A 25,644-nucleotide genomic window follows, 5' to 3' on the forward strand; every position below is an offset into this window, starting at 1 on the left:
CATGTCCAGAGTGTGCTACAGGCCCCAAGAAGCTTTCTCATACTGAGGTCTCTGTGGATGTGTTTCCTCCAAACGAGAGGAAGGCACTTGGATAGAACCAGCCATCTTACTAATCCATGAGAGGAGAAGGCCTGGCTGACAAGAGAGGCTCACCTGTTGCCTGCTCAGGAAGACCTCACTCCAAGGCCTGAGCACCCCTCCTGAGGTCCCAGGGACAGCAGGCACTGGGCCAAGCACCTTGTGTACACAGGAGCTGCCCACTGGGGCCGAGAGCAGCAGCCAGGCCTGCAGGCACGGCCGCGAGGTACTTACGGAGTGCTCGTCGTGGTCCACGCTCTGCGCCAAGACAGGGCTGAAGGACACTGGCGACAGAGCCCCTGGCTTCTTCCTCACAGCCCGGATCTGCAGCAGGGCACGGAAGGCTAGGAGAGAACAGCAGGCAGCTGACTGCATGGTCAAGCAGGATCAGGTCATGCCAGGTGCACACCAGAGCTCCTTGGCTCACTGCAAACACACTGTCGGCACAGGGGAGCTCCCCATACCCGTGGGTGGCAGGGCCAGGGAGCACACCAAAGCCAAGTGCTGTGGCTTCTAGTCAATTGATCTAGAGAGGAAAGAGATCTGCTGGTCTGGGTACATGCAGTCCTTGCAGAGAGCAGGCACTGCCTGTCCCACTACAGTCACGTGCAGAGGTGCTTCAGGCCTGATACTGTGCAACAGAGCAAGCAAACCATGACCTTGGTCTTGGACAGTGCACTGCAAGCTACAGGATGGTGGGGGACACAAGTGGATCATTCAGACCCCACAAGGCTCAGCCCTCGGGTCCAGTTGGCACTGGAAGCGTAGCTCCTGCTATACACCACCAGTGCTATGGTGGTGACAGGCTCTGCAATAGCTGCAAATGCAGCTGGAGGGCGAGTTGGTACACTGCTGTCTCCAGCATAGCCATCCCTTGGGCCTCCCACCACAATAGCTTTGATCTCCACTCCCTACCCACAGTCCCCCTTTTTATCTGCAGATCTTTAATATCACTGGCTCCTCTGTGCCAAGGGTGCCTATGAATGAGCCAGACATCTGTTCTGCTGCAGCTGTAAGAACTTGCTCATGCTGAAGGAAAAGCCCAGCCATTCCCCTAGCTCTTGCTGCTCCCACCTGCTTGCAAGCCCAGCCCAGAGAGGACAGAGGTGCAAATCTGCCCTTGCTGCCTCTGCACTCCCCAGAAGCAGATTCCTGGAAGTTGGATGTGGGGGACACTTTCCAAACAAACAGAATGCAGATGAGATAAGGCTGTTCCTGTGTTCTGTTGTGCTACTCATAGCCAAGGCTGTCTGACCCTTCCTTTGACAAGATCTTGCCTTTAGTTGCTCTGTCTTTGCCAGGTTTGAACTGTTTAGACTTAATTTCTCAGGCCAAATGTCTCTCTCAGGCTCTTTACTTTCTCTTCCTGAGAAGTATCAGTTAGAAACAATCAAATCCCTCAGGGACCAAGCACAGAGGAAAGCACAGGAGCTGTGTGTCCAGGAAAAACAGTGATCTTGTCTCGAGAGCCTCTGGAATGCTATCTGGTGCCAGAATGACTATTTCAATCTTCCCTTCTTTTGGGAAATGCAAGAGTTAAGCAGATCCCCCTAACTCTCCTGGCAAAGTAAACGACTCCAAACTGATCATTATCTCACCTCTGCCTCCCTGGTGAAGTCAAAGGAAGGTTGTGGAAGGGGAAAAAATAATCATGCAAAGTACTTGGACAGCCCTCTAGTGGGGCTGGCTGCTGTCTCAGACAGATGCTCTCAGGGAACACCTCTGTGCCCCCTCCTTTGGGGGATTTTCCATCATCTTCACCAAAACACAAGAACTGCCAACACAGCATGGCTCAGGGCACTTACACTTTCAGATCCATCCCTGAGAGAGGGCAACTACCCAAGGAAGCATGGACTCCCTATTACAAGAGGGATATGGAGGTGCTGGAACATGTCCAGAGAAGGGCCACGAGGATGATCAGAGGGCTGGAGCACCTCTCCTGTGAGGACAGACTGAAGGAGTTGGGGCTGTTCAGTCTGCAGAAGAGAAGGCTCTGAGGTGACCTCATTGTGGCCTTCCAGTATCTGAAGGGGGCCTACAGGAAGGCTGGGGAAGGACTTCTCAGGATCTCAGGTAGTGATAGGACTAGGGGGAATGGAATGAAGCTGGAGGTGGGGAGATTCAGGCTGGATGTGAGGAGGAGGTTCTTCCCCATGAGAGTGGTGAAGCCCTGGAATGGGTTGTCCAGGGAGGTGGTTGAGGCCCCGTCCCTGGGGGTGTTTAAGACCAGGCTGGCTGAGGCTGATCTAGTGTGGGGTGTCCCTGCCCATGGCAGGGGGGTTGGAACTAGATGATCCTTGTGGTCCCTTCCAACCCTGACTGATACTATGATACAAAGAGCTATTCTCCCATGTGCTCCTCCTTTCCTGTTCAAGAACAGTAAGTTTAGATGCCAGGAACCTCCAGATGCCAGTGGGAGCAGCAGTGTGTTTGATGCTGAGCCTGGGGTGGTGTGTATAAAACATGCTGCCTCCCCCAGCCTGTAGTGGCTGAGCAGGAGCCCCTGAAGGAGAAGACGCCCTGGCTGCTGGGCAGAGACTCACGCAGCCTGCAGATGGGGCAGTTGTTGGCCTGGTAGCGCAGGGTGTCGGCGCAGGAATTGCAGAGGCAGAGGTGTCTGCAGGGCAGAATCAGCGTGTCACGGAGGTCGGACAGGCAAACCACACACTCGTTGCTGTTGTCGCTGTTCTCATCATCTGAAGGCTGCAAATGAAAGGCAAGATGCTGTGAATGGATAGGGCCATGCTGGACTGCCCAGGAACCCTGGAGCCTGGGGGGATTTGCCACCCAAAAGCCTGTGAGACAGCTGGCATCCGAGCTCCAGCCCACCCAGCCTGCCACGGACACTCTTTCCTCTTGGGGCTGTGCTCTGAGCTCACTAAATGCCACAGACCAGGGCACTGTCCTGGGAATTCAGGTGTAGCTGCCCCTCCCAGGGCCAGGCTGTGTGCAGAGAGGAGCTCCTCTGGGCTAGGAATGCCCTTAGCTGAGGGGGACCAAGAATAAGGTCCCACATGCCAGCCTGGCGGCTCCCAGGGTCCGCAGAGGAGCAGCCTCTTCAGCAGCCCATCCCTTCTGCCCCATGTCCACAGAGGGAGAAAGCAGCCCCAAAATACACTGCTTGCTGACTGTGGCAGGCAGTAGGTCAGGCTGCCCCTGGGCTGGACTCCAGCCATGTCTAGCCCAGTTTCCACAGGTCCTCTGAAGTGATGAAGTGAGTGGTTCTCCTGCCACAGCATCCTCACCAGCCTCCTGTGCTGGCACAAGCTTTGATGCAGCTGCAGAAAAACCAGCGTGGGATGCTCACCTCCTTACAGCCACCCTGCTAGAAAGGTCAGTGTGGACCCATTCCACAGGAATGTGTGATGCACTCATCTTTCAGTCACCTGGAGCTCCACAAAATGACTTACAGGCATAGAGCAAGCTGTTGCTGGCAGGAGAAACCCACTCTCCCACCACAAGCACTCTCTCCACCGACCCCTGAGAACCCCAGCACAGAAGGTATGCTGAAGGCCACCAAATCAGTGACCCAGCATGGGCCACCCTCTGCCTTTGCAAGGTCCAACTTCATGAGGCCTTTGTGGTCAGCTGGGTTAACACATGCTAGGCCAAGGGCAACCTTGGTGTAAAGAGCACTACAGAGCATCTGTCACATGCACTACTTTGGGAGGTAAGGAGGGCAGGCTTTTGGGGCTCTCACTCATACAGTTTGCTAAGCATACTGAGAAGAACCAAAATGGCCCCAGGCCACTTGTCTGATGGCCCACAGATGTGTGATTGCTGGATGAAGAGAATCATCACAGGACCCTGGAGGACCCAAATAAAAAGCCTCCAATCCTCTGTGCAAGCAAAATCTTTGAAAAGACCTCTCCCTCCTGCCTCTTCAGGTGCTACCTGTTGGGACAGGCAGATAAGAGATCACAGGATGGTTTGGGCAGGACTCTGCACACTGCTTGGAGACAAAATCCTGCTTGTCTTGCTCTGTGGCTACTCCTCTGCCTGCAAATCATGTGCTGCACACAGCAGAGCAGTGCGAGGTCAGCCCTTGCTATGCTCTGCAGCCCAGGTGGCAGCAAAGGGCAGCTTTACATCAGGCTGAAGCATAAAGCAGCCGCACAATCTGCATGGGGCTGTGCAGAGAGCTGGGATTCATCAGGAGCTCCTGCCTAAAGACAGGCAATGTTTCTGGTTTTGGCATTTGCACATACATCCCTTTGTAATGCTCTGCTCCCTCTTGCTGGGGAATGCAGGCTGAGCCCAGCTCCCTGCAGCACTACAGGAATGTGCAGTCTCAGAAAGAAGCCACAGGAGCAAAGCACAGACACCAGGCACGACTGCCTTGGCTACAGAGAGGCAGCAGCACTGACCCATGGCTGTCTCCAGCACTGCAGGAATGTGCAGTCTCAGAAAGAAGCCACAGGAGCAAAGCACAGACACCAGGCACGACTGCCTTGGCTACAGAGAGGCAGCAACACTGACCCATGGCTGTCTCTACAAACCCTAAAAATCAGTGCTCTGACCCAGGAGGCACTGGAGCCCTGCTCTCCCAGCAATCCCAGTCCATGGGAACATCCTCAAGAGCTTCATGCTATCAAAATCATCTCAGCATGACTCCAGTGACTGTTTGAGCCTTACAGTGAGGACTCTGGGCTTCTTCAGTGCCTGCAGGGATGACACAGACTTGACAATCATTCAGGGAAGCCTCTCTACATTGCCCTGACAAGCCCCACAGTTAAAAGGAGAAGGTGCAGGCTGGAAACCCACAGCTCAGGGAGCAGGATTCTCCTGAGTACCTTTACCTTGGTCTCTTGGTTGTTTTTGTTCTCGATGCCATAGATCTCCTGAAGCAGATAGCTCACCCGGTCAACCTAGGGAAGAAGACAACAGTTGAATGCCAGCTGCTCTCTCATTGCTGTTTCCTGATCACCTCCCTGTGCCAAAATGCCCATGTTACAGCCACAACAGCCAGCTGCCCTGTAGCTACAGGAGAAAAATAACAGAAACAAGTATCACAAAGGACAGCTGGGAGAGTGTCTCTGCTTGCTGCAAAAGTGGTGCCCATCCTGCCTGGTCTGAGCAGGGAGTCCAACAGGCCACTCCTGTCACTGCCAAAACCATCTAAGGAACAAGAACTCTGCTTGCCTCAGAGATCAGGAGGGAACATACCCCCATAGCTCAAACAAGGCAGAGGCAAGCAGCCTTCCACTGCCCTTTCCTCCTGTGAAGTACTGCTTAACTGGAACCAAGATGAAGTTCCACCCATCTTTGTAAACCTCAGCAGAGGTGCTGTGCCATCTGGCAGCTTGTTACAAACACCACCAGCTGCACATCACTTCCCTGTCCATCACCCGGGAGCACAATGCCAAGCTACTGCAGACAAACTATGAGAAACACTTGAGGGCCAAGCTTACATTAGTGCAGTGTCCTTTATCACCATCCCCAGGCCCTAGGTGGCATCTCTAAATTGGGATGTGTGGTGGTAGAAAGTGCCCTAGGCACAGGTGGAAGCTGCTCACAGCCCCAGCTCTGGAACACACCGCTCCAAGCCATGCCTGTATGCAAACACGGGCAGCTGCCTGCAAACTTGCCTGAGAAACAAAGCAGTGAGGCAAGACAAGCTGATGGTTCAAGTCCCAGCAAGACAAGCCCCCTCTGCACTGTGTGTGCTCTCCTCTTCTCCCTAGTTTAGCCAGCAAGTATAGCACAAGACTCACAGCTGGGAGCAGCCTTTACAAGGATGCACAAAGATAGCAGTCCCCTGATAGGTGGTGCTACACAGCAGCTTCCCCAGAGCAAGCTGTGTTCCTCTGCTCAAAGCCCCACCACAGGCAAAATGTTGAAGGGGCTGGAAGGTATCAAGCTGGCACATCTCACACACAGGGGATGGAAATGCTCTCCTGCCATCCCCAGTAACTCTCCAGTTGCCATCATGCAGTGAAGCCAAGCCACTGGGAACCCAGTGCTTCAACAGCTCATTGATCACAGGCCTTTTGGCATTTCCATGGGTAATTGGCCACTCTTCTCTCCTCTCATCAAGCCAGGTTCCCAGAAGAGCAATGGCTTTGCCATGGAATTTCAGTGCTGCAGAAGGTAGGGCAGGAGCTAGCTATGTACAGCCTCTTTGCCAGCTCAGAGATGCTCTGAGCTGGGACACAGCAGCTTTAACAAACCAGTTCCAGAGTCTCCCTGTTGAACTCATTGTGCAGCTTACAGACAGTCTCCTCTGGGCCTGCATTTCACAGCAATGAGGTCAGCAGTTGGACTGCTGTGCACAATCCTCTGCAGCAGCTCACAACTCACCCAGGAAGTTTGGGAGCAATTACGTGGGAGATGTCCTTTTGGAACTTGACATTACAAAGAGAGTCTTGTTACAGCATCCTGACTCCTTGGAGAATCATGATGAGCAACACTGAGGGCAGAATTGGTCAGCTCAAAGCAAAGAAGAGGTCAGGAAGGAAGAGACCAAAGCCTCTGCAGGAGTCTGCTTTCATTTTAACTGCTTGCCTCTAAAAAGCCTGAGAAGCTCCTGTCCCAGTGGAAGGGTAAGCAGTGTAACATGGCTCTGACTACAAAGACCTCTAGGTTTTAAAAGAGTAGGAATAAATAAGGAGCATGTGATTGTAGACAATGCAGTCCTTCACCTTCATGCTTCTCCAACCCATCCTGCACCACATCATCCTTTCAACAACTTCTGTTGCTATATACAGCCTCAGCTGATGCACACAGAAGTCTCCAGCCAAGTCCAGGTCATGTTTTTCTGCTGATCCATCTGTTTGTATCCATCCAGGCTGAGTTTCTTTGAACAGGTTGGTACATACATTATAACTGATCTCAGCCAGAGAACAAAGCAGGGAACAAAGCAGTTCAGCTCATTAGCTGCTGCTTCCTGCTCCTAAAGAGCTTTGGAGATCTGCTGCACACAAAAGGAACCCGGCAATAGCGTGGAGAAGGCAGAGGAAAAGCAGTGATGAGGAAGAATGTACAATGCCATACAGATGGTTTACTCCAGACTTACTCTCTATACCTCTGCTCTATGCTTTTGTGGGTGCAGATGCTCTCTCAGTTTCAGTGGTACTGTGTGTTCTTCAAAGCAAAAGCCTCCTTCTATTTTAGAAGCCACAGGAGAGAACATACAAGCATTGCACTTTACAATCTGCCAAGGGGGAAAAAAAAGGACCCACAACCAAAGGCTGAGTGGGAAGGTTACATGCTCTGCCAGTAAAGACAGACAAGCACACACTGTTTCACTGCAGGAGCTGGCTGACTGTACTGTGGCAGGGTGGGAACTTCCCTGGAGAGCCTTCCAGCAAGGCAGCCTTCCATTTGAGGTGCCCAGAGTGCTAAATGGAGAGCGGCACACACAGTGTGTCAGTGTGCACAGCAACCCAAGAGCCACTGGGGGAGCTTGTGGCCACCTAAGCACTGTTTAAAAAAGGAGGAAAGTAAAATAAAATCCCAACAGCCATGAGGAGGATAAATGAGCAGCTTTTAATCAACTCAGAAATGGTCTCCTCTGATCAGAAGAACAGATAAGGAAGAGGCAGCACTGGCATCACGCTGCTCTGCTCCCTCAGCACTTGGGCAGCCACTTCCAGCACAGCACACACATGCTTTCCCTTCAGGGCATGGCTCTTCTGCATGTTCCCACTGCAACCCTGCCTTTGCAAGCTCAATAGACTCCTTTCTGAAACAGCCTTTATCTCTCTCTATTAAAAACACTTGTGGGACCTCGATTGATCACCTAGCCAGGAGGTCATGCTGCAACACAGCCAGGGGAAGCACCAAGGAAGGGAGGAGAGCCAGTTTGGGACACACAGGGCTCAGAACAGACATCAGGCTGGAGCAGCAACTCACCACTAGCAGTGGGAGAAAGCTCAGGAAGCAAGGACTAATATTGCTGTCACTAGGCACAAGCAAGTCTAAAGAACAGGCCCCGAGTCTCTGCACAGCACTGGTGAGGCAGGCAAGGAATTGCCAAATGTCCTTTGGATCTGTGATTAACTGATACTGTTTAGTGGCTTTTTTCCTAACCTGGAAGGAACAGCTTAGAGCAAAAAGTGTCTAATCAAGGCACTTACTGACCTCCTTGGTAGTAAATCAGATCAGAAAACTGTATCCATCAGTCACAAGCAAACACATTTAAAGCAGAAACACAGCACACATCTAAAGGCGAAGGCATCAACAACCAAATCTCTCCTTCTCTAAGGCATTTCACACTGAGCCTTGCCACAGGATCCCTACCAGATTTCCCTTCAGAGGTTGACATTCTCACCAATATTAGCAGTCTGCAGTTGCTTGTGTATTTCTCTCTGCACAAGTATGGATGCAACTACAACCTTGTTAAGGAACTACACAGCTTCCCCTCATCTCACCACACTGGGATGGGCTAAAAAAGGGCTACAGACCCCTGATGATTCCCTAACTGCCAATCTCCCTCCTTCCCTTCCTCTCATACTCTGCACAATCTGGTATGTGAACCAGCAAGACCACATCTGTGACTGCCTAAGCACCAGGACACTTGTAGGGGACAGGCACAATGAGCCAAAAGGTCTCAGGCTCTGGGCCTACTCCTGAGATACCACGAGCACAACAAGGAAGCTTGTGGAGGAAGAAAACTATCCACACACATGTGGAAAGCAGTTTTCAGCCTCCAAGTAGAACACTGGGAGTCTGCAGAGATCCTTCTACACCACAAAAGAGAGAATCCAGTGTCAAAGAACAGATGGGATTCACACCCTGAACACATACAGCGCCGAGGCTCACCTATGCACACCTGATGTACTTACACCCATACAGGCATGGAAGCATTCAGCACTGTGCTTTGCCAGTGGTGTATGTAAGCTCCAGTGAGGCAGAAGCACACAGGGAGTACTATATAGAGTGCTTGCCTCCCAGGGGAGCACTGAGAGCTGCACCATTGCTCTGCCAGTCCAACACTGCTGCATTTGTTGCCCCTCCACACATCTGGCTGTGCAATAACCAACCCAACGTTAAGGGTTGCCAGGAGCTCGCTGCCTTTGCTTGTGACATCTGAGCTAACAAAGTGAGATCTCAGACTCTTAGTGAATTAAGAAACTTCCCAGTGGGTACAGTCAAGCTCCTGTGGGACACCAACAGATGTCTAACCAAGCAGTAGAGAGGAAGTGGGTACTTACAATCTGCTTCTGCTTTAACGGCTTCACGGAAAAGCTGCCATCGACGTGCTAGGAAACAAGGAAATGCATCAGACAGGATCAGAATCAGACAACTGGTTTGGTTGGAAAAGTCCTTTGAGCTCATTGAGTCCAACCATTCTCTACCTCTACCAGGTCTGGTGCTAAACCATGCTCCTCAGCACCACCCACCTGCATCTTTTAATCACCTCCAGGGATGGGGATTCAACCACCTCCCTGGGCAGCCTGTTACAATGGCTGAGAACCCTTTCAGTGAAGAAGTTTCTTCTAACACCCAACCTAAACCTCCCCTGGTGCAACCTGAGGCCATTTTCTCTCATCCTATCACTTGTTACTAGGGAGAAGAGAGTGACCCACACCTGGCTCCAACCTCCTTTCAGTTGTGACCTCCTTTATTTGTTAACACCGTAAATAACACCCAGTTAGAGAGCCACCCAAGAGAGAAGGGGACTGGCATGAGGGTGAGGACAAGGCCTGTCCACTGCATGGAGTCAGGAACAACTCAGACATGCTCCACATTGCCATTTTCAGAGCTGTGTGGCCACCTCCAGGCCTTCATTTGCTCAGTGACAGCAGGCATGGCTAGAACACCTCTGTATACACCCAGTGTCAGCACTCCTGTGTGCTATTCCTAATTTATGACTAGAATAGAGTAGAGTAGAGTAGAGTAGAATAGAATAGAGTAGAATAGAATAGAATAAACCATTCCTCCATCATCCACAAAGGCCAACTAAACTGAGAGAAACCAACTCTCCTGCCACAGCCTAGAGAGCAGGAAAGGAGCCCAGCAGACCCTGCTGCTGAGAACAGCTGCAGACTTGCAGCTGTTTGCTGAAGGAGTTTAAGGAGGAAGGGACCACAGAGCACCAAGGGACAAAGCAGTCCCTGTTTGCCAGGCAAACACTGAGTGCCAGGTTTCTGCCTTTGGAAGAGCTGCAAGGCCAGACTAGGCATAGCATCAAGGTTCCTATTCTGATCTAAAAGATGCACAGAAATAGGAAGTTACCAAGGCCTGCTGGCTTCTGAGCATGCTCTGGTTGTCAGCAGCAGTGCTCATTAGCAAGGACCTCCTCTGGATTTATGGACCTACACTTCAAAAGCTGCAATTATTCTAAGCATGGGCAGTGGATTTTAATCAAACAGGGAGTTGAAAGAACTCCACAAGCACTTTGCCCTGTGACCTTTTAATAAAAGAAAGATTTTGATCTTGCTTTAAGCATTCAGTGAAAGATGAGAAGTAAGAAGTGGCCCCACCAGACAGTACCTCCCTCTTACAGCACACATAGAACAGAAGAAGAAGGGAAGCACTTGGTGTTCTTGAGGTCATAATCCAGCCTTGATGGAATGGCCTGACCAGCTTCAGTTGGTTCCCAGTTTTGCTGCACACCTCATTAGCTCCCTAAATATTCCAGGGCCTTCTGCCATTACCTTTGTGCATCCAGAGAACTCAAGAGATTCTGCACAGTGGGTGGAATTAACCTATAGCCCTGGAAAACCTTCCAGAGCTGGTGCAGGTCAAGCCACTTTCCAGTCTCATGAGACAAGTATTTCCAAAGCTTCACTCCTGCCCTTGTGCTAACACATTCCCAATATGTATTTTGCTGTATTTTTCTAGGTGGTGTTGAACATGGTATGTGTCACGAGCCCACTGGTATGTTGCATCTCTGCCTTGATGTCCTGGCGAATCGTGAGCCCACCGAGCTAAGAATATCTCAGCAGGAAGCTGGGACAAATCCAGATCTAAGCATGACCACAGAGGCTGGGCTTACTGCAAGAGCACTGTTTGAATACTTGGGGAAAAGCAGCTGGACATACTCCTTTTTAATTATAACTCATCCTCACATCATCAGATCCAAAGGCTAACCTAAATCTAGCTACAACCAAAAAGCCATGAAGGCAACAGCCAGGGCAGTACAGGTGAAGCTTGCAGATGAGGAAGGCAAATGTGTGAAGTACTTCAAAACCAGGCTGCAATGTGCAGGAAGCTGATGGTCTCGTCTCTTTTTCCCCTCCCTACAAATGGCTGAACAATCACTTTGCAAGGCTAAGAGGTCTCCCTCTCCATCACTTTGCCACCAAGATGACAGCTCCAAACACTACAGCCTTCCCCAAGGATCCACTGCCCACACTGTCCTCTCCCATTTCTGCTGAATGATGACTGAGGCATTCCAGTGTGGTTTTGTTTTTCAGATCAGCTGGAAGAGGAAACTAGAAGAACTACCCTGCCCTAGTTCCAAGGGTGCTGCAGCTGTTCACCTCCCTTCTGAAAGATGGGAGTAGAGAACTACCTACAGATCCAGTGCTCAGGAACACTGTGCTCCTGACACAGGAAAGCTCATTTTCTTCACATACCAAGTCCAACAAAAAAGCAACCTAGTACACTTAGAGCATCTTCCAGCCACAGGGCTTCCTTTGGACTGACTGTACTTCCCATGCCCTCTGACTCAGCTTGTCACCATCCACACTATCTACCTAGGAAGAACAGGTTAAGACCTGGCAACTTTGAACTTTGGTTGAGAAAAAGAAGTCAGCTGTGTGGCAACCTGAAAGTGAGGAATTCTAACAGCACAGCACTAGTGATGCTCCTCTGTATGTGCCCAGCTCTCCTCCAGCATCTCTTGCCTCATCTTAGCATGTCACTACAAGTATCACTTGCCCAGGCTATGTGTCTGCAGTATTACCACAACCAGACACAACATGGTGCAGTAATGGATCTTGGAACTGTTTTCAGGGCCCAGTTATCATGGGAAGAGGCTTTGTTATCAAGGCTTGTGCACACAGTTTGCTGTAGCCTTTTGGTGTAGGCAGTAGTCAGCCACATCAAATATGCCACCGAAAAGGAGTGGACCTTCAGGTCTTTCCACAGGATGTATCCTAATTCTTTCAAAGGGCTTGGTCTTCACCTGTAAACTAAGGCCAAACAATGGTGCAACAAGGTCTGGACACAGCAGATCCGGTTCTGCAAAGAGATCTTTGCACAGCAGGAGCCCTGGTCAACACCTTCCATCCTCAAAGATCACTGCCACCAAGCCACACCCTCTCTCCACACGCAGGAAACAGCAGCCACAATTAGCTGAGTGACCAGCTCGGGTACAAACGGTAATTAAAGGCTACACAGGAACTGCTGCAAGCAATTATTTGTGCTACAGTAGCACCCAGGAACCCCAGTCACAGGCCAGGACTCCAATGTACTGTTATATAAACACAAACTAATGACCCCTGGAAGTATCCATATATACACAAGGATGGGGACAGAGGGGAGGGGAAAAGAACTCACCTTTTCAAAGGCAGCCAGAAGAACGTGGGCATGACCTGTCACCTCAACCACCACTGCACAAAGAGAAAGAGCAGGCATACAGTCATAGAATGGTCCAGGCTGCAAGGGACCTCCAAAGGTCATCTAGTCCAACCTCCCCACCAGTCAGCAGGGACTAAATCAGGTTGTCCAGAGCCCTGTTGAGCCTCACCTTGAGTATCTCCAGGGAAGGGGCCTCAACCACCCTCCCTGGGCAACCTGTTCCAGTGTTCCACCACCCTCATAGTAAAGAACTTGTTCCTAACATCTAATCTACATCTGCTCAAGCTTGAGACCATTGCCCCTTGTCCTGTGGCTGCAGGCTTTTGTAAACAGTCTCTCTCCATCCTTCTTGCAGGCCCCCTGGAAGCTGCTATTAGGTCTTCCCAGAGCCTTCTCTTCTCCAGGCTAAACACCCCCAGCTCCCTCAGTCTGTCCTCGTAGCAGAGGTGCTCCAACCCCCTGAGCATTTTGGTGCCCCTCCTCTGGACCTGCTCCATCAGTCCTGCCTAAACCTTGGAAACAGCACAAGCATAAAACTACCTCGAGCTGAATCTGAGTCCTTTCACAATCCCTAAAGTGGCAGCAGTTCTGTTTTCATCTCCTTGTGCAATTTAAACCTTTCACTACATCGTCCTCAGGTCGGTTCATCACACACCCCTGCGGAGCAAGAAGCACAGACTGCTGGGCTCTGTGGTGGACCCTACACAGACATGCCTTCACTACCATGGCTGCTCCAAACTATCCTGCTTTGTTTTCAGAGGTTGGGAAGGGAAAATAAAACAAAGTGTTCAGACGGCTTCTGCTTCTCCCCCCCAAACTCTTGGGTTTAATTACCTGAATTTATCACAGAGATTAATAAATCCATCTGGTTTAACAGCAATTGGCAGCACTTCCAACCCTCCCCCAGGGTTTCTGTACCTTTCCCTGAGAGTAAGCTTACTGGCAGGAATGGGGAAGGGCTAACAGTGCAAGCTGACATTCTTCAAGGCATGCAAACATCTCCTGGCAGAATTCAGTCCAAACCAACACCTCACTGACTGCTAGTTTCATTTGCCCTTTCCTTGGATTGAACACCAGCAGTTACAGGCCAGCTGTAATTTTCTAGGTGCTCCCAACACACCAGGCTAGCTCCTTCCAATCCCATCAGTTAAAAAAGCACCCAAACACACCACTTCTTCCTCAAATTTTGCTCAAGTGTCACACAGGCTCGTGCTGGTGTTCTTGCCAGGGGAGGATTTAAAAGCAGTTGCCTTTCCAGATTATTACAATAGATGACAGCACACTATGGGCTTAGACAGGGCATGGTATGTACATCAATGTATGCTTCCCATGCTGCCTCCTGTTCTATTTTTGGTCATTCTAGGCATGCCCAACATTAGGAAGTACAAACACTTTGCCAAAAGCTCCATAAACAGAGGAAGGTGGTTTATGGTCAAGAAGTAGACATATAAGTCAATCTTACTGACAGTGCCTGAAATCACTAAAAATAGATGCACTTTAGAAGTAATTTCCTTCATCTTGCACTGTGCTTGGTTAGTCAGACTTTCAATTGGTTCACTCAGTTCTATTTCAGTTCTGCTCAGAGGGCTGTGAAATAATGCAGTGAGTTTCTGGGCACTTGAGAATAGAATAAACCAGGTTGGAAGAGACCTTCAAGATCATCGAGTCCAACCTATCATCCAACACCACCTAATCAACTAACCCATGGCACCAAGCACTCTATCAAGCCTCTTCCTGACGACCTCCAATGATGGTGACTCCAACACCTCCCTGGGCAGCACATTCCAATGGGCAATTACTCTCTCTGTGTAGAACTTCTTCCTAACTTCCAGCCTAAACCTCCCCTGGTGCAGCCTGAGACTGTGTCCTCTTGTTCTGGTGCTGGTTGCCTGGGAGAAGAGACCAACACCGACCTATCTACAACTTCTTCTACATCTTCAGGTAGTTGTAGAGAGCAATAAGGTCTTCCCTGAGCCTCCTCTTCTCCAGGCTAAGCAGCCCCAGCTCCCTCAGCCTCTCCTCATAGGGCTTGTGTTCCAAACCCCTCACCAACTTCGTTGCCCTTCTCTGGACACCTTCCAGCAAGTCAACATCCTTCCTAAACTGAGGGGCCCAGAACTGGACACAGGACTCAAGGTGAGGCCTAACCAGTGCCGTGTACAGGGGCAGAATGACCTCCCTGCTCCTGCTGGCCATATCCTTCCATATCTGCAACAGAAGAAACTGAACAGGTGACTGGACTAAAGCATGCTATTAAAGGAAATTTTTTTTCCTTCTAATTACTCTTAAATTTTGTACAAAAGCAGTGAAATGTTGGCCCTGCTGACCACAACAGCCCCCAGTTTTGGAGGAAATGTCACTCCCTTGAGGCCTTTCCATTGCTGACACTCAGAACGAGCGCAAACACACGTTGCCCAAAAGCACACACACCCCTGAGGACAGTACTGTGCAAGGTGAGTAACAAAAGAAACATGCCTTGGATGTCCCTCTTCCAAATGCCACAGGCTGTAAAACTAATCAATATTGTTTCTCATCAAAGAGAAGTAACTATTTAGCAGCCTTCAGAAAAGGCAGGAGAACATGACACTGCTGAATGAACCTGTGTTTGGTTAACAGTGGCCTGAGTATCTCAAAGCCATTTCTTCTGCTCTGACCATCCCTAGGAGAAGGTCCACTCTACACTTAGCTATAGCTAAGTGATCTTTCCCTTCCAAGAAGGGGAAAGACCAACTCCCCCCTTACTTCACACATTTCCAATGCAAAAACCAAAGAGAGAGGAATTTTGTTCCAGTTTGTGCCTGGCACTGGTAGCAGAGCCAGGAGCTCTCCTCAACACTATTCCAGCACTAAATACCTGGCCACTTTTCCTGCTAAAAATGGAGGCTGTTTTTAAAAGGATGTTTTCATGTAGGAACCTGTGGTCAGCTGGGCCCTTTCCATACACAGAAGCTGAGGTGAACTCCTGAAACGGTTTTTATTCTGGGAAGACTCCCCAGGCCTTTCCCACAAGTAAAATGTTTTCATCATTGCAAAAGGAGGCTTGCCCTGAAGGAGCCAAACAAACTCACAAAGGGATAAAGGAAGACCAAGGGTGCAGAGCACCATTCTTACCATCCCCTTCATCCACCACTGCTCGGATGACCACAGGGAACACACCACGGTCCAAGTCAAAGTTCAGCTGAGGGAAAGAAACGAGATGAGGTTAGGCAGTTCACACCAGCCTTGCCTGGAGACAACACTCCAGATAGTGTTAACATCAGAGCAATGAAGGTCCTCCTGACAGGCCTTCAGTCCCTTGCCTGAAAATGACACAACAGAGCAGGGGGATTGAAAATTGAGGCACCAACTTTCAAAGGGAGTCAACCAGAATAACTACAACATGGAGGGGAGGGGGAAAGGGGGAAAGGGGGAAAGGGGGAAAGGGGGAAAGGGGGAAAGGGGGAAAGGGGGAAAGGGGGAAAGGGGGAAAGGGGGAAAGGGGGAAAGGGGGAAAGGGGGAAAGGGGGAAAGGGGGAAAGGGGGAAAGGGGGAAAGGGGGAAAGGGGGAAAGGGGGAAAGGGGGAAAGGGGGAAAGGGGGAAAGGGGGAAAGGGGGAAAGGGGGAAAGGGGGAAAGGGGGAAAGGGGGAAAGGGGGAAAGGGGGAAAGGGGGAAAGGGGGAAAGGGGGAAAGGGGGAAAGGGGGAAAGGGGGAAAGGGGGAAAGGGGGAAAGGGGGAAAGGGGGAAAGGGGGAAAGGGGGAAAGGGGGAAAGGGGGAAAGGGGGAAAGGGGGAAAGGGGGAAAGGGGGAAAGGGGGAAAGGGGGAAAGGGGGAAAGGGGGAAAGGGGGAAAGGGGGAAAGGGGGAAAGGGGGAAAGGGGGAAAGGGGGGAAAGGGGGAAAGGGGGAAAGGGGGAAAGGGGGAAAGGGGGAAAGGACAAGGTTGGAAGAGACCTTCAAGATCATCCTGTCCAACCCATCATCCAACACCATCTAATCAACTAAACCATGGCACCAAGGACCCTATCAAGTCTCCTCCTAAACACCTCCAATGATGGCAACTCCACCACCTCCCTGGGCAGCACGGCACTGAGCACCAGCTATGGCCAGCAAAGCAAAGCATCTCCCTTTGAATTTCATATGGCATTTAAGTCTCACTAATAGATAATAGATCCTAAAAGTCTCCTGAGTGATCTGCAGCAGGAAAAGTCTCTCCAAATATATCTAGTGCCATAGTTTTGGTTGCACGTGATAGGATACACTGCTTATAGCATAGCAGTGGGCATCATGCTCCCTACATCACCAAAGGAAACCAAACTGACTCTTCTGTGGAGCTCTGGAAGATGGAGAAAAATCTGTCAGCTCACACAACCCTCTAAGGAAACACCAGACTGATTCCCATCTGTTGGCATGTTATGAAATTCAGGTCCTTGACCTTCTAATTGGTGAGAGTGAAAATGTAAGATCTTGCTTGAGTGCAAGGAAATCAGACTCGATTTCTTCCTTCACCCTGCACTTCATTCCAGCACTTCAAAAGCTCCATCATCATCTTACAAACACAAGAAAAATGCAACCTTACAAACACTGCCCTCTGCCAGGAACGGAACTGGCTCAGAGACTGGATTTCTGGTGGGTTCTGTTAATTACTGATGGGGACTTTTGTCTCATCCCTTGCCAAGAGAGAAGAAGATGTCATTTCACCATGGTGCTCCAGGTGGTCTGTTTTCAGTTTACTGCTGAAAACTGAAACCTGTTTCAAAGCCCTGCAGCACCCTTCAGAGAGCACTTTGGAGCTTCCTTCAGTTCCCTGCAGCCCCAAAATCATTTGCAGCAGCATCTTCTCCAGCCAGGCCCTCAAAAGACAAACTAGCAAGATAAGCCATCAGCACACACAGCAACCCAAAAGCCCCAGGATGGAGGGAAGGTGGCTCTCACTGTGAGCCTTAACATAGCTGAAAATGATTCTTCCTCAGATAAATTGCAACCTAAATGTTAGAATCCTAGACTAGTTTGGATTGGAAGGGACCTTAAAGATAACTGAGAGAGTTGGGGCTATTCAGTCTGGAGAAGAGAAGGCACCGAGGGGGGTTGGAACTAGATGATCCTTGTGGTCCCTTCCAACTCTGACTGATACTATGATAATTGTGGCCTTCCAGTATCTGAAGGGGGCCTACAAGAAAGCTGGGGAGGTGCTTTTGAGGGTGTCAGGGAGTGACAGGACTAGGGGGAATATAAAAAAAATAGAAATGGGTAGATTCAGACTGGATGTTAGGAAGAAGTTCTTCCCCATGAGGGTGGTGAGACACTGGAACAGGTTGCCCAGAGAGGTGGTAGAAGCCCCATCCCTGGAGGTTTTAAAGGCCAGGCTGGATGTGGCTCTGGGCAATCTGATCTAGTGTGAGGGGTCCCTGAACATGGCAGGGGAGGTTGGAACTAGGTGATCCTTAAGGTCCCTTCCAACCCTAACAATTCTATGATTCTGTGATAACCTAGTTCCAACCCTGCTGCCATGGGCAAGGGCACCTTCCACTAGACCAGGTTGTTCAAAGCCTCATCCAACCTGACCTTGATGCTCACTCTGAAATTACTGATGTTTGTACAGCAGGAGATGAGACACCTGGTCAGCCACCAGCCAGCTGTGCTGTAGCCCATGAGCCACACAGCTGTGGCTCTGCCAAGTGCTGCAGGCACAAATTTCAGGCTGCAAATCCAAGTGCCGGGTGCTGCACTTTGGCTACGGCAATGCCATGCAGAGCTACAGGCTGGGGTCAGAGTGGCTGAGAGCTGCCAAACAGAGAGGGACCTGGGGGTGCTGATTGACAGCTGCCTAAACATGAGCCAGCAGTGTGCCCAGGTGGCCAAGAAGGCCAATGGCATCCTGGCCTGCATTAGGAATAGTGTGGCCAGCAGGAGCAGGGAAGTCATGGTGCCCTGTACTCTGCTTTGGTTAGGTCCTGTGTCCAGTTCTGGGCCCCTCAGTTTAGGAAGGACATCGAGACACTTGAACGTGTCCAGAGAAGGGCAACAAGGCTGGGGAGAGGCCTTGGAAGGGGCCTACAGGAAAGCTGGGGAGGGACTCTTTACAAGGCCTTGCAGCTATAGGATAAGAGGGAATGGATCAAAGCTGGAAGAAGGGAGATTTAGGCTGGAGATTAGGAAGAAATGCTTTGCAGTTAAGGTGGTCAGACACTAGAACAGATTGCCCAGGGAGGTTGTGGATGCTTCCTCTCTGGAGGTGTTCAAGGCCAGGTTGGGTGAGGCCTTGAGCAACTTGGGCTAGTGGGAGGCATCCCTGAGCATAGCTGGGGGTTGGAGCTGGATGACCTTTAAGGCTCCTTCCAACCCAATGCATCCTATGATTCTATCTCAAAATGCCTCTTTAGGGGTACATTCCCCAGTCATTTTATGGATCTGAAAACAGCTGTCCCAACACAAGCCAGCCACTGTAATGTGCCAACAAACCAGCACATTCCAAAGACAAAGGAAACTTTCATGAAGCTTTCCACATAACAACCTGCCACAACATTCTTTTCCTTTCTGCTGGCCAGCCAAGAACCACATCACATCTGAGTGTTATGCTGAGCATAAACATGAAGTTAATTAGGGCTTTTTGGACAACTTCAGTAACAAAGCTGGGCAGCAGTCTGAGGCAAGCAAGGGTACACAGCTGAGTGATAACAGTCTGCTAGCTGTCCCAGACCATCACAGAAGTGGTTTGGTTGGAAAAGACCTCTAAGATCATTGAGTCCAACCATCAACCTAAGAACACTGTGGTCATTAAACCATGTCCTGAAGTGTGATGTCCACATGTTTCTTAACACCTCATAGGAATATGCTGCTTCAGTTAAGATTTAGCCACATGCTTTTGACTGGAGTTGAGAGGACAAGGACTGATGTGCACACAGAGCTGAAACAGAAGAGGAGACTTCCCAACCACAGTGCATGCTCCACTTTCTCTCCACTGCCAGAGCTCCCAGCAACATCAGTGACAACAGAGGATGTATCAGAATCAAGCAAAGGGAGCTAGAAGATCATTTTTCCACAGCACCTCTCCCTTTAAGCTGTGGAAGGAACATGACTTTAGTTCTCAAGTTGAAACCTTGCTGGCAGGAACAAAAGTGAAAATTAAGCTTCTCAATTCTTGAAGGAGAAAGCAATCTGAGCTCCTTCTTTCCAGCTCTCTCTGATGACAGAAGGGACTGAAAAGCAGCTCTTCCAGGCTTTTGTAGGCTGAACTTGTGAAATCATATACTGGCAGAGAAGCCAAGACATCAGGAGATCAGACTGCAGGCTCTTGGTAACCACCAAGGCATTTGTTAAGGCACGAGACTGATTATGACAGTAACTTCAAGACAATAGCTATTCAATCTTTTCAACATATATGAGAGACTACTTTTCTTCCTCTCTTTTTTTCTCTCTCCCCCCACTTTTTTTTCCCCCTCTCCTTTGTTTCTTTTAGTTTTCAAAAAGAGGCAGAGTTATCTGTCAGGGTTCACATACACTACCCTCTCAGACAGGTTTTGGTGAGGAAATGAGCACTGAGATGAGTGCACAGGAGCAAATATATTAGCAGGAGTTACAGAGCAACTCCTGGGCATCAGAAATCTCTTATGGCAATTCTGCACAGAGCAGAGGAAAGACCAAGGACTCCTTGCCCTGCATCACATGCAGGAGATGCCCTTGGGCCAAAGCTCAGAGGCTTAAGAAGCAGAGAGCTACTGCCTGGGTTGGAATTTTCCAAGATACCACAATCAATAGGACTCTACAGATCTTGTTGTGTAGGAAAAGCCACAGAGCTTAATTAAAACCAAGCCTTCGTCTGGTTGCAGTTATGAGTTAAACTGAAAGCAGGCAGGCATCCCCTTCTTCAGCATTAATGCACCAGTGTGAATCTGCCCCAGAAAGGAGAGAATCCTCCCACAACACTGTGCTGCTACAGTTAATAATGCAGGATGTGGCCCTTAAACAGGACTCTTCTAGAGCAGTGGTCTCCAAACTATTTTGGCTGTTCATCCCATCAGTAAACAATCTGGAGCACACACTCCCAACATAGGTACAGTCATTGTTTATAAGATATATATACAAGTACTGCTGAAGTTCTTCCCACGTCCCAGTGAATTGCCTTGCATGTACCTCAATGTTGGAAACCACTCTTCCAGAGGACCAGCCAAAAACTCAAGCACAAGACACACAACAAAACATCAAAACAAAAAGATGGAGAGGCTTTTGTTTCCACTAGCTCTTTGGGAGGCTGAGGAGTGGCAGGCTCCTCCAGGAAGAGCTCCAGTGCCAATCTCTGCATCCTCCCTCCTACACCAGATGTTGGGATGCCAGCTGAGCAGAGATACCAACAGTTGCCTCTCTGGGTTTCTTCTCTGTTTGCCTGATCTACCTGCCAAGTTCCCAGACAGCATTCATACCTGCTCCTCCCAGGGCCCCATTCATCTTATACCCACAAAACATGCCATGGCAGCTGGGAGAGGCTGCCTTCCAACCATCATCTCATGGCACTAAATGGGAGTCCAGTGCTTCTGGGACCACAGGGCTATGGAAAGGGGACACTGAGGAGACACTTACCTCATCATCCTTCCAGTCTGAGAAATCAATCTTGAAGGAAGGCAGGGAGAACTGCTGGCTTACCCCTCTCTTGTAATGAACTGTCTCCGACTGCAGAGAGGGATTCTTTGTGCTGTACCTGAAGAAAGAGAGGAAAAGAAAACTTGCTGTGACAAATGATGGCTCTCTGCTAGGCTCTTGTTCATTCACAGCCATTGACCCTTCAGGAACCACAAGTGGCAGCTCTAAGCTGGCAGGGGCTGGCAGCCATTCAGAGGGGATACAAAAAGGGAAGGGAAAGGTCCAAGCAAAAAGGTGAGCACAAGGAAGGGAAAGCAAGGTCTGATTGGATCCATACTGACCTGCCTGGAAACACTGGGTGTCAGAGGAGTACAGTGGGGTGCATCAGCCTGGCAAAGGCCAGCTCACTAAATCCAGGGCCTAGGCAATGCTTTCAGCCTGGCAGAGAGTATTACTTTCTGCAGGAAACCCAGGGAGAATGAGCAATGATCTAACAGTGGCCACACAGAGCCCAACACACCACTGAAAGCTCTCCTATGCCTCCCCAGGACAGCTCTGCAGTAAGGAACACTGCTTGGCTCCCCATCATCCTGCTAAGCAAGAGTCATTCCAGTTCACCTCTCTGCTCTTTATGTGCTTCCCCAGAGATGTTGCAGGAACATCCCAACACCACTGCAGAGACACCAACCACTCCTCCATGCCAGCCTCCTTCTTCCACCGTTTGAGGCCCAGCACTTGAAATGCCAGCACTGCCATGCTGGGATGAACATCTCTGGCATGGGACCATAGATACCATCCACCATCTTCTGCACCCAAAGCCCACACATTATCTGCCCACTGACTGTCACTATGGATGGTGTGATTCACAGTGAGCTTTAGTGGCAAAGCAGGATTGAGGAGTTTTTGCCCCTTTCTGGAGAGTGATATCTGAGCTGGAGGTACACAACCTCTCGCAGTGCCAACACTGGCACAGGAGGGAGAGAAGGCAGGGTGGGAACATCTAAAGCTGTTTTTACTCCCAAAGCTTTTGTTGTGGAGCTACTAACTGTGTGTTCAGAGCATGCTAACAAAACTAGAGAGAAAGTAAGAGATCCCTTGCCCTAGAGGCTTATACTGCAGAAACACCAACCTCCCCTGGCACAGTGATGAGGCAGGTCTAGCTCCAGCTCTACAAGAAAGACTTTAACAGCTGGTCACAGTAATGGGATGTTCTCTCTTGTGCCACTAACCACCACCTCTTAAGTGGAGCTTCACATGGTGAACAAAGCACTGGCCTCCAGCCACTGCACAATGAACAGCTACAAGCTTGAAGCCTTGTTGAAACTTGATTGCCACAGCTCTTGATCAACCAGCCAGCCTGGGGACAGGCTCCAGGGACAGATGTCACATTAGCACCAGGAGTTCTAGGCCGAGGTCTTCCTTCATTCAGCTTGGGATATCACACAGGATCCCCTGACAAGCAGCTCCTCAGATTTTGCTAAATGTGCTTCCCAAAGAATAACCTGAGTAGCAGTACTGCCAGCCCTGAGGAGACCCCACCAGAGGACATGGAGGCATTTGATGTGGCTGATTCATTCAGAGTCCTGTCAAGCAGAGCAGTTAACAGAGTGCACAGAGGCAGAGATAGAGGATCCTTGCTCCAAAAAAACCCACAAAAACCCATGGGATTCTGTACTTTTGAGAACCTTCAACTGCTCTGGAGCACAGACACAACTTACACTAGGGATACAAGCAAAGGTTGGAAAGCTCCAAGTTCCTTCAGCCTAACTATACCTTGTGAAGGAGCAGAGCACAGCGGAAGGGGACGGAAGCACAAAGGTTTTCTGCACACAAGGTAATGTCTCTGGTCTCCACAAGCAAGAGGGTCAGGCAGCTCACTTCCAGAGAGAGTGAAGTCAAAAACTGTGGGAAACCGCCCTGGGGCTGAGTCAACCAGGAACTGCAGAACTGAACATCACCCCAGAGATGTGAAGACTGGGCTGGATGATGGCAGAGGTGATTAGAGGGGACATGCCTGAACCTTAAAACTTGGCTTTAAGTTATGCTGTGGAAACTTTACACTCGAATTCTGCAGCTCTGGCAGGGACCTGTTGCCTGAGTGCAGCAGCCCACAGAGACAGCAGGCTGCCCTCCAGGGCCAGGCCCAGCCAGCACTCTAACACAGAGCCAGAAAACACCGTCATTAGGATGCATTTTGCAGCCAAGGGTGTAAAGACCTGGACACCAGAAGATGATGAGAAATTCTTAATTCCTCCCAAACCCAAGGAGGAAAAGCCAGGCTCCCCACTGCTGCTGCTTTCCTCTGGAAAGCCAGTGTAGCTCCTGCACCCTCTGAGGAACCAGAAGGCTTACCAAGTGTCACAAGATCTATGTTAAAGTCTGGAAGGCCATGACGAAGACCAAGCAGACCACACACACTCTGCTCTTCCTGCCAAGGCAGGTGCATTGTGTTATTTATGACAACACCTCACCCTCAAAGACCATTCTGTACTGTGCTGAAATTGTGCTGCTTCACTAGAAGGTCCCCCTCCATCCTTTGCATTTAAAGTATGGTGTGGGAAGGGATCAGAATGACAGGTCTTTTATGTGTGAATTACAGGGCGAGCAATTGAGTGAAGCTTTATTTACTGAGTTGTCAAGCACAATGAATAGAGCAAGCCTGTATCTAGCTCCTTTTGTGGTGCTCTTAAAGCTTCCCAGCTCTGCAGAAAGGCACAATTCTCCCTCTACAGCTGGGAAAGCAGGGGATGGAAGAGTGACTTATCCAAGGTGACAGCAAGTTGGGAACCTATTAGAAATAAAGTGCAGAGAGTGGAAGGTCAGAGGCTGCTTGGATGACATGCACCACAGCAGCACTGGGGAAGGGGTGTAAACATGCTGATGATGAGTGTCAGGAAGGCTGGAGGATCTGCACTTACAGCACCAGTAGCCCAAACCAGTCTACAACAGGGAAACAAGTAATGCTGTTCCAAGGAGGACAGTCTTGCTGCTCTCACTGCCCCTGAGAAAAGAGATAAACCTGGTACAAAGATTTTCTGAGCTGAAGAGCACAACAGAGGGAGGCTTCTTCAAGTGAGCTTTATGCCTCAGGCTGTGTGACCCTGAGTGCCCTCATTGCAAAATGCCTCTAAGACTTGGATCTGAACATCCTGACAACACTGGAGACCTCCAGTCAGCAGCCAGTGCTGAGGCTGCAGAGCACCAGCAGGGCAGAGCCTGGTGAATTCTCTTGGCAAGTGCTGGTGACCCCGGATTGTCACAGAGATCAATCATCTTCCTAAGGTGAGGCACAGGATCCACTGCACATGTACAGGCTCCTTGTGTTGCTCAGGACAACCTGGCAAGCATCCTGCATATTAGTGCCTAAGCAATTTCAGCCCAAGCCCAGCCCTTTTGGTTGGCATCTGCTGCATTTGTTAAGTCTTCCATTCCCTGCCTGTGGTGCTGTGGGCTTACAGCAACAGTACTGGAGAAGCTCTGTGGAGCTGTGCTACAGCAAAAGAGAGTGTGCTCTAATAAAGGGTAGCAGAGAAGCAACATGCTGCCTCACCCCACATAAAGGCTGAAATCTGAATGTTTCAGCTGTTATTCCTCAGTTTGCACCAAGAGAGGTCTCCATCCACATGGGAAGTCTAAGAAAACCACTTGGTGAGCACTGGCAGCTCAGGACAGTGGAGAAGTGGGGTCTCTCCTACTAGGTCAAGACCAAAAAGAAATCTCCAGTCACATTGTCATACCTGTCTGTTTGCTCAGGTAACCCTGACAGCATGAGACTCACCAGCAACAGAGGGTACCACACTGCAGCAGCCTGAGCTCTGTCCTAAGGGGTCATGCAGCCTGTCTCCTGCTGTAAGCTCTTTGACACACCTTTGCTTATACTCCATGCTGACTCCTTCTTCCCCTGTGTCAAGCTCTTCCACCCCACAAAACCAGCTGTGCATGAGAGAACTGGCAGGTGAGAAGCTCCAGGACTGCACCACAGTGATTTTTGAGAGAACAGGAAGCAAACTAAAATTATTCCCCAGAGTTTGGAGGATGTCTGAGTGCTAACCTGGTGCATTGCAGCCCTGCCAGTCTTCTCCTCCAGGAGAAAACAACTATCTTACCATGCAGATGAAACCCTGCTGCCCATATCCTGCTCCAGCACCTGCAGAGTCTGCCTTCAGCTGCTGAACTTACTGGTGAGAGCATCACACTCACAACTCTAACCAGGCTTCAAAGCTGGCAGCTTACACACCAGCTACACAGAGAGGCACAAAGGCCAGAGCTCTCATTAAAGACAGAGGGTTTGTCTGCTTGCTGCAATCTAGAGAATTCAGCTCTCCAGCCTATGAACTCTGCACACTACAGCATTCCCTTGGGGGACTGGTGTCTGCCTGGATCAAAGCAGGCTTTGGCTGGCAAGGCTTGTGCCTAGCAAAGACCAGCACTTGCCCCTGATTTCTTCACACAGAAGAAGTCTCTCAGCACAAAGAGTTCCTATTAATCACCACAGCTCACAGCCAGAAGCAGCCAGAGCACCTTTCAGAGGCCCTGAATAGAG

General features: G+C 50.0%; 1 protein-coding gene across 4 annotated transcripts in view; it reads right to left on the bottom strand.

Annotated features, from left to right (window-relative positions):
- The window catches only part of MGRN1 (mahogunin ring finger 1), a 62,363-nt gene that overhangs the window by 7,512 nt on the left and 29,207 nt on the right, over window positions 1–25,644 (bottom strand). For all 4 annotated transcript variants that reach the window (XM_068146940.1, XM_068146941.1, XM_068146943.1 and 1 more), the window contains exons 5-11: window positions 21,102–21,219; window positions 15,661–15,727; window positions 12,529–12,581; window positions 9,234–9,281; window positions 4,878–4,946; window positions 2,622–2,781; window positions 313–422 (exon numbers count right to left, since the gene is read on the bottom strand). In XM_068146940.1, the coding sequence (XP_068003041.1) occupies window positions 313–422; window positions 2,622–2,781; window positions 4,878–4,946; window positions 9,234–9,281; window positions 12,529–12,581; window positions 15,661–15,727; window positions 21,102–21,219 (625 nt within the window). The remainder of the gene's footprint in view (window positions 1–312; window positions 423–2,621; window positions 2,782–4,877; window positions 4,947–9,233; window positions 9,282–12,528; window positions 12,582–15,660; window positions 15,728–21,101; window positions 21,220–25,644) is intronic.

This window comes from Melanerpes formicivorus, unplaced genomic scaffold, assembly GCF_026170545.1.
Source record: "Melanerpes formicivorus ecotype bairdi unplaced genomic scaffold, bMelFor1.0.p_v2 SCAF_14, whole genome shotgun sequence".
Lineage (NCBI taxonomy): Eukaryota > Metazoa > Chordata > Aves > Piciformes > Picidae > Melanerpes > Melanerpes formicivorus.